This window comes from Pantherophis guttatus, chromosome 1, assembly GCF_059756535.1.
Source record: "Pantherophis guttatus breed Tessera chromosome 1, ASM5975653v1, whole genome shotgun sequence".
NCBI classification, from domain to species: Eukaryota; Metazoa; Chordata; class Lepidosauria; order Squamata; family Colubridae; genus Pantherophis; species Pantherophis guttatus.
This window is the reverse complement of record NC_142063.1, coordinates 47435604-47445260: the sequence shown is the minus strand read 5'-3', so window position 1 is coordinate 47445260 and position 9657 is coordinate 47435604. Positions and strand designations below refer to the sequence as shown.

At 34.4% G+C, this 9657-nt stretch overlaps 1 protein-coding gene across 3 annotated transcripts in view; it reads right to left on the bottom strand.

Moving 5' to 3' along the window:
* Positions 1-1760: 1760 nt before the first annotated feature.
* Positions 1761-9657, bottom strand: part of FOXN3 (forkhead box N3) — a 181184-nt gene continuing 173287 nt past the window's right edge. For all 3 annotated transcript variants that reach the window (XM_034418302.3, XM_034418303.3, XM_034418304.3), the window contains one exon: positions 1761-8897. In XM_034418302.3, coding sequence (XP_034274193.1) covers positions 8330-8897 — 568 coding nt within the window. In that variant the 3' untranslated portion in view covers positions 1761-8329. The remainder of the gene's footprint in view (positions 8898-9657) is intronic.

Sequence of the window (9657 nt, the reverse complement as noted above, 5' to 3'; positions counted from 1 at the left end):
GGTGGAGCCAGTAAGAGGTGGTATTTACTGGTTCTCTGAACTACTAAAAATTTCCACTACTGGTTCTCCAGAACTGGTCAGAACCTGCTGAATACCACCTCTGGGCCCGAGGCTTTGCCTATGGTTTCATGTGCTGCCTGTTTCCCATGGATGAGGCTTCTTTTGTTTGTGTGGCCCAGTTTCTGGCATGCCGTGGACCACGGGTGCTGATCCATTTAAGTGCAGCATAATTTATATTTTTAAAAAAATCAAGATACTGGACAGGTATATGCCCTCAACTTATAGCTGATCATGTGATCTACAGCATTAACTGGGAACCATTATAGGCTATATCTGGATGTCTCCTAAGTCTTTCCAATAGCAAAAAGGCATCAAATATTCCACAGGTTCATACCTACTGACAATGACTTCAGTGACTTATTAGACTCAGCACAAATATGTGGGCAGGATTGCAAATGTGCTGAATTTGAGAAAGAAGATATATCAGGGGTACAGCATGCTTTTTATATACTTAACATTCCTACTTCTGTCTTTGAAATCTTTAATTAAAAGGTTAATTTGAGAAGAGCCACTGCCCATCAGAATAAAGAATGGTGCCTCCACATCCCAAAAGAGCTGGAGGAAGTCTTACCTGAAAGAAGACAGCTTCTTAAGAAAATGCAATTTTACAATTGGTGTTATTTTTTTTTTAACATGCAGGTTATATATATTGTATACAACTAAAATTATTTTAGGACATGGCTTTATCTTTACACGGAGATCTAAGTTTGTATTCCTGACATAGAAAGTGTAGTTTAAGAAAACCTTAGAATATTAGAAAGGCGCTATTAGTAACGTGAAGCAGGAATAGGAAATTTTTACTGGTTGGAGGTCATATTTAGCTTATCAAACAGCCAGCAGATAGCAAGAAATATTCCAGTGATGTGGTGATGTCATTAAAGGAGTAATATCATCAATTCATTTTTCTTATAATTAGAGAGATGCACTATTTCCTTTACTTATTTTTACATTTTAAATCCGAAACCCGCACTTGCCAAAATATGGCTATTTGGATACCCAACATGAGTGGGTGCTTTGGTGCTCACAGATGGACTACTGTTGGTTTCCCACACTTAATATAGACAACACTGAGTTTAATCAATGTTTATATTTTTTTCAGTATTTGGAGATTCTAGATGTGAGAAAAATGTCTGTCTTCCTCTTTTCCACTTCTCCAAATTGCATTCTTCTCTCACATAGAAACCTGATCTCTGAATCCTTTTCTAGTTTTTCTATAGCTAAGGCTGTTGAGAAAAGAAAAAAAAAAGACCTCTTGAAGTCCTTCTTGAGAAAAAAGAGAAGTCTGGATCTGACCTTTCTATTCAAGTCATCCATATCTGAGTAAGTTATTTAAAGTAGATGGGGGTAATTTTAATTAAGTAGGATACTTGTAATAGGAGAGAATATCTGTAGCTCGTGGTTCAATTCCATTAATGGAATCCTTGATGCTCTGAGTTTGGAAGTTTGCTTGTAGACATTTCATTACCTGGTTCAGTAACATTATCAATGCTATGGAGGAGAAAACCCCAGTCTCATCAACATTGGAAAGGCAAACTACTGTATATAAACAAGGAGCAAACCCTCACATTCACTAGTACTGACAATGTTACCTGGTCCGGTAATGAAACATCTACAAGTACACAGTCCAGCTCAGAGAGCATACTTGCTTCAGTAGTATTGCATTGTACAGTTTTAAATAAATAACAGCCAACACCGATAACTGCAGTTATTCAACTGATGCAACTCGGTAATTTTTATTGCAACTGGAAGACAATACATCACAGAAACTTTATGGAAGGTTTTGGGAGAGTGTTATTTACAATAATAACTGATGAAAGAGTTTGTCTTTGGCAATATGATTACACATCAAGAAACATAAAATGCAAGTATGCCTCTTAGATCAACATTTTTCCATATTTCTGGCTGATTGCACTTGCCTTTTGACTGCTCATTTAGGTAAACACAAATACAACTTAACATTACTGTTTATGTCCCCCATCACAGTTCTCACTTATATTAAAGAAACTGGCAGTTCCATTCAACTAGTACAGCGTTTTTGGGGAAAAGAGGAATAAAATCAGAAAACAAAAACAAAAAGAACATAATTGGCTTATTGCTGTACTAAATTAACCTATTGGCCAATGAAGGTCTCATGACCCTTCCCTAAAGCATTGATATTGTATATATTGGTCTTTTGATTGCTTCATCACTTTTTTTCTGCAGAACAAAAATATTTCAAAAATATTACAGAAGAGTATAAAAATGTACAAATCCATAATGCTTTTTCATACGCACAGAAATCATTCCCTACCCCATCTCTTCCAACATTTGACCCCAAGGCAGACTGAAGTAGTGAGTGTGTATAATACAAAAGTGAAACCAGGCTAAATCAATTGATTTTGAAATTCATTAATGAAAGTATTAAAACAGAACTCCAAGCACCAACATTTTCATCTTAATAGTAGTACTGAAGGGAAAACTTAATCAGTGTCAAGCCAAGTCAGAAATCCAAACCTGTAGAAAAGATCAGATCTTTTCCTCAGAAATAGACATTAGGACAGAGCAACCCAAATCTCCCCTTTCAGCTTCTGCACACAAATCTATTGGGAAAATATGTGTGCAAACCCACAATTCTTACTTTCTAATTTAATCTCTATCAATTGTCTTGGGTGAGAGGTTGGATTTAGCTGCTCTTCCATAATCAAAAGATTGTTTGATAGATATGACTTTACTTCTGTTTTTTTTAAAGCTTAAACCTGGGTATTTGGTGTATACTTTGTTGATGCTGGGTATCAGGTGGTTCTCATTCAGAATTGAAAAAAACGAGAGGCATTTCCTCATTATCATTGACAAATAGGTTCAAAAATAAATTATTGTTTTAGGTAAGTATAGTTTCAAATGCTAGTCTTGAAAAAAATAGCATATGAAGCTCTATGAAAAAAATGGTTTAAAACATTTATTTTTTAAATTTTGAATATTGATTAGCAAAATACAGCACCAGATAATGAATTCAAAGATAGTTTTTTGGTTAGTGAAGTAGTGCTGGCATGCTGAGTTGTGGAAGAATTGCACAGACACAGTTGACTTTATAAAAATTTCACATCTACAATTTTGCATTTTGATTCAAGGAAGAGTTTGGAAAAAATTATCCCTGGCTTACCAAAGTCTCTCCACCCAATTTTCCAGTTAGAACTACAATCAGAAGGGAAGTTTGTATAAAGAAACACAAAAAAGAGTATGAGAATGTTCATATATGTGATAGCATAGAATATTTAGTAAATACTTATAAAATTCAACTTAAAAAAAATTCCTACACCAAGACTATAGATTCATAGGAAAAGTAAAATACATGTGGTTAACTGTGTTTTTAAATTCCTGATAGAAAAACAGACAGTCAGAGGTTGTGCATGGTTCTTTCCATACTGAAGTATTAACATATATTACATATTAAATAATAATAAAGTTATTTAAATTAGATCACAGTGCTGCATTTATGTGCATAACAGTGTTTTATATATTGCAGGCAGTGTCATGAAATTCACTCACAAACTTAACTACAACACAACCAAAAGAATGAATGACTCTGGTCAGTGAATGGAACATTTAACAAGCCTGAAAATAATTTAGTAGCCAGGACACTGAATTCCACCACCATAATTTTCTTACTGGAACCAACTTCAACTCTACATAGCCTGTTTTGCCTTTTTGAAGGTGATAGAGACTAGCAAGAACCTGCTTGTATAAAGAAACAGCACACTGTGAAGAAGTACTTCCATTTGTCATAGAAAAATGGCTTTTAAATCACTTCTGTTCTCCAAAACAGATTATCTGAACTGATTGGCAACAACTGCTGACAAGTTTATACAGTTAAACAGATTCTCTTCTGTGACGTAAGACACTAATGAAAGTTTTCAAGTTGCCATCTATTCAATGCTATACAGAAATACAGCTAGGAGAACAATCCCTAGAGCAATTCCCAAGAAAGATTTGCAGCTGGCACATTCTAAAATTCAGAAGATTTGTTCTAGTAGATTACTAATCCCACTTTATTTCTAAATCATTTGGATGCAAGTCTACATTTTTTCAGGGAGAGACATGGATATCCTCACATCACGTCTCAATTAAGTTTCATTGTGGATACAGACCTCCATTCCAGCAGAACTATGTTCAACCTCTTTTGTGTTAAAAGTTACAACATAGGTACTCAGAAGGCATTTTTAGTCACCAAAGAACTGCATACTTTGGAGTGTTCAGAATTAAAGCACTTTTTGTAAAAGTTTGTCATTAAAAGGATTTAATGGCAAACCTAGATTGCTGACAAGAAATTCTGCAACGGTCTGCTATGAAAAAATATTACTGAGAATTAAATCACAATCCAAGCTGATACTGGCTTGAATCCAAATTTTATTCCTACCAATGGGATCCACCTCTGATAACTGTTTAGGGCATGTTCCCAATAGCATGTTAGAGGAACAGAAAAAGCCCTTTCATTTATGGAAGGAGAAATATGGAGTAAACAATTCACTATTTTATAGGAAAAAACTCTTACACATTATTTTGACAATCCAGAGTTCCTACAAAAATTATTTGCAGAACATAAGAGCTGCCTCAATTACCCAAACAAATTAAGAACGATGTAACAAGGTAGATGTATATGTTACTGTAAGTACATATACACATTCTCCTTGCCATTTTGCCACAATGCATACAGCACATGACTTCCTGCATACTGTCTCAGATTGTGTTATTTTAAAGACCTTCATACAAGAAGAATGTAACAGTGAGATCTACAACTCCTAAAAGCTTGAAGAATTATGCCTGAATGACAATGGGAATAAATTTACTGGATTATTTTTAGTACTCTATTTGGGAGCAGACAAAGACCAAACAGATGTTTTATTATTGCTTAAATTTCCCAGTTATGAACATTCCCCTCTCTTGTTATTTCAAAATGCCTGAAGTGTAGGAATAACTGGGCTCAACATATAGAGGATGGGCTCAACATATAGAGGATGGATTTCACCATGAATAGAAGTAGTATCTGATGTTTTTAACTTGGGTCCACCTATTTCATTTTCAGTTTGGCACTAAAGATAACTTGGCACAACAGAATAGTGTTGTGGAGTTTGTTTAAACTATTGATTATGGCTGTACAACAGAGAAGGTAAACTCTTAGCAAATCGTCCATAATTTCTAATAAAATCCAGGTATTTAATTTGCAACTTGCATACTGCTTACCCTCAAATGAATTTTGCCTTATTTTGTAAAAATATCAACTGTGATCGCTTTTTGTATAGCAATAGCTAAAATTATTTACAACACATTACTTTTTATTTAAGACGTTCAAATTATCGATGTTCAGTCAGTGGGATACAGTCCTGTTGGAAGCATGTTGTACATTTTTGTGGACTTTAGTAGACAAATTTTACTGAGACAAATTGCTTTACTTTGGATGGAATTGTGTGGAATAATATAACTTCAATATTATAATGTATAATGTCAGTTCTCTTTTTACATTATAGTATTTTCTAAATGTCATAACATTGGCCTAAGTAATAAAAATTTGAGTTCAGAATCCTTCCTGTCTACAACTTAAACAGCTTCACTGTGAAATAATTATTCTATTGCAATAAATAGCAACGACATATTTTACATTTCATCAGGATCCCATGGCAAGATGTATATGGCACTCTTCTATGAAGAGAAAATTCCTAATTCACTAATGTCATTTCTTTTCATTAACTCTTAAAATTCTTGGTGTTTTTTAGGCAAATATCAATTCTTTCAGAAGGTAGAGGCAGTTTTCATAGGGATTCTAATTTCTGAATACACAAAAAAGTGTCTTGGTAGGCAATGCACAGGTTGAACTTGCTCTCAAACCTTTGTTATCTCAAACCTAATTTGGCACACATTATTTTAAAAATCTGTTTGTATCAGTTTTCAGTGGATACCATTTTCCTAGAATATAAATTCAATGACAGCTAAACATATTTTGAATTCTTTTTCAGTTTCTTGCTACTGACTATTCTCAACTCATCTTAACCTTAAAACATCTTCAGTAACATCACTACTCCCATCATTATAAAGCTATATTTATTTAAAGTAAAACAGCTAAGATCAAAAGAGCTGCCTTCCTGATAATTTCTTGGGAGAGCTTCCTAGAATTTTTGTCTGGCTATAGCTCCCACATTTTTAAGAGGAATTTTATAAGCTGCAGAATCTGGATTCTTGACAAGATCATGTAAAAGTCATGTGGAACCCAATCTACAAGTCTTAAAAATAATCTCAAAATTATGGCTGTCTATACAAGTATTTTTTGGGGTGGTGGTGATATGGGATATTGGCCTTATTATAAACTCTACAGTCAATTTACAGGACTACCACTGCGAAACAGGTATGGCCATAAGGAAGTTTCTTCTCTATCATGTACTCATGTCAAGTTGTGAACACAAATGAAAGCCCTTTCAAAACTTATCCTTCTTGGCATATCTGTGTATCTCATTGATTACAATCTCTCCAAATCCGAATTGTCTATCGTTTCCTCTCTCCCAACTATACAGCAAATTCAGAGTCTTTTCCTGGAGTCTTAATCATACACACTCACTACTTGCTTTGCCCTCAAAATTATTGCGTAATGTTAATACATGTAAAGACAAAGAAAGGACAAACATCTTCAAAAAACAGAGAAGTAGGGGAAGGGGGCTGAATGTGCAGACAAGGCAATATAATTCAACCATCCAAGCCCTACCCGAGCATGAAGTTTTATTTTTTAATATTGCAGAATAAGTTCCCCAACAGTCAGTATTTGTCCCTGAAAAAGGTTAAACCTTAAAACACCTGCTTCCCAAACAAAATAAAAAACAAACCAAAAAACCAAAAACCAAAACTAAGCCTATTGGCTTAAAAATTAGAGGCATAGCCTTTTCTCTATTTTTCTCTATTTATATGAAAATAATTCATGCTTCATGCTAAATACATTATTTACCTTACAAGAACTTTTGTTATCTTTGAATTAAAAAGGGGGGTTTTTATTTTGTACTCCTGAGCCCCTCCCGGAAATGTATCCATGCAATTTGAATCAGGATCAGTGAATCTGGCTACAGTGGATATAACTGGAAATATATTGTTATTTTTGCACAAATGTATCCTGGCTATTTAACAGGTACAGCATTTTGAGGAGCACTGTACAGAGTTTTAGTTAAGATTAGGATTTCTTGTCCAACCAAATATATTTGTTTTTTTTTTTAAATGTAATATAATACTAATGACAGGTTTTGTAGCATATGTATTTTGCTCTTCTCATGAGATCAATTTTTTTTATCCTATCAAAAAGGTTTCCTCATTTTGATCCTCTTTAAATATCTACTCATATTTTTATTTTAGATTTGATTGCTTTTCACTCAGGCAGTTAAGAACTCATAGCTTGTTTTCCCATAATATTTTTGCAGGCAGTGCCAATCTTCAGGCTTATGGCTTTTTAAAAAACATTCTTTTAATTTAAATATAGAAGACAATTAATTGATTAAAGAATATCACTAATCCCCCCAACCCCCTCCACCCTTTTCTCCTTATATTATTGAAACTCATTGCATACACAGTTCAGTTTCCATAATTTAAAAAGTTAAGTATTAAGTCTTCACATTATGAGCCATATACAGTACATGAAGCTTAAGTAATTCATTACTGTATGAGCAGCTGTTTTAGTGGATATTCCAAGATTTCTATGGCACAAATGCAAGCAAATGCCACTATCTTATTCTTGATTCTGAAGATGGGCCTCTGACTTCCCTCAAATTTATGGAATATACATACATGCACGCATACATACATACATTCATACATACATTCTCTCTCATTTAATTATAAGGCTTTTAAATTATTTTTCTAAGAGCCTGGCCTGGATCTACCATATTATTCAATTTCTCATTATATAATGTATTTTCAAGTGCCAATTTTTTATTCTTCTCACATTAACTGGTGGTATCACAGCGTATTCAACCATGCATTTCTGACAGAAGTGGAGAAAGCAATGGCAATTTTGGCTTTTACTTATTTTTGTCTTCATGTAATGAAAAGCTTTTGTAAAATTAGATGAGTATCAGTATGAGTTCTATGGCTTCAATCTCCTTTAAAAAAATACAACACAAATATTTTGGGTTCAAAAAAGGGGGGAAAAGAAAAAAAGGAAAAAAATGGGAGAAGAAAAAAACAACTGAAGAAAATATTTTCTGATATTGCCACAAATCATTAGAATTCACCTGACGTGCTGAAACAAAATTGTTTTATAAGTTCAGTCAATGGATTTGTTCTCATTTTTCGTTGTGTCCTTTTGTTCTTTCTGTCCCTTTGCCGTCCGATTAGTGATGTTGTTCAAACAAGATCGAATTCCTGCCAAATGCAGGAGTGATCCAGCAGCTTCTTTCATCTCCTCATCATCACTCTCGGGTGGTTTCTCTGTGCGTCTCTTTTTAAGAGGCAGTGTGTCACTCGGTACTTTTTTCGCCTTCAATAAATGCTGACGTTTCTTGTGCTGAGAGGGGACCCCGCTATCAGCTACAGAATCCTTGGTCTCTTTTCGGTTTTGCCGTTTGCTCTCATCTTCTGCCTCACTATGGCTCTCGTGGCTATGGAAGTTGACCTCGCTGCCCTCACTACTGTCCCGGTTGCCTTTTGCAACAAATTCATAATGATCATCAGCAGAAGAAGAGGAAACAGAATCACTAGTGGGTGATGTGCTCCTATGGTTGGAAGATTTGGCACTGCTATAGTTATGATCCTCCTTTGGGTCACCACTCACCAATGGAGAACCACACGACTGCTCGCTCTCTGTCCTCATTCGGCAATTTGCTATTCCATTCCTGGAAAAGAGAGAGAGAGAAAAAAAAGAAAAGCATAGTCAAACTCTTGTGAAAAGCTGTATTTTTTGTGACAACAAGCAAATAAGCAAGTAAGGCAGACATCAAAATGCTGGAAGGAGATCGGTAAACTAGGCACTTTCCTTAGTATTTGTTGGAATCTTAAAACTTTAAGGAGAGCAGAGTCATTAACTCTGCCACCAGCAGTGAGCTATTAATTCTGGATGGCCTGCTGAGGGCAAAATAGATAATTATTATCATTAGGCACATAAGATTTAATCTGCTTTTCAAAAAATCTGATCATTTGAAGGTTTATAGATTTAACTGAGCAGACTAAGATAGAACAAACTCATATTTAAATTCATTTTGATTTTCATGTATAATGAAGTAATGAATGGAGATAAAGCATAATCTTATGATTTTGTTTGGCTGTTAGGATGTAAAGGAGAAGTTCATTTTTTGATTTATTTATTCAGCTATCTATTTTAGATACATGATCCAAGCATTTAATCATACTTAAAAACAAGATAAACACCATATAATAAAATTATAAATAGCACATATAGCAATTGAGAAAATTCAATCAACAACAATGAACATAAATATTGATGTCAATTTAGCCACACATCCAGAATCTTAGTTTCAATGACAAAACCAGGGTTTCAAGATTTTATGAAAGGCAGTAGAGTTGGGGCAAGTCCTTAAACACCAGGGGAATGTTGTTCCACAGGGCAGATGCCATGATATAAAACTTTCTTTTCAT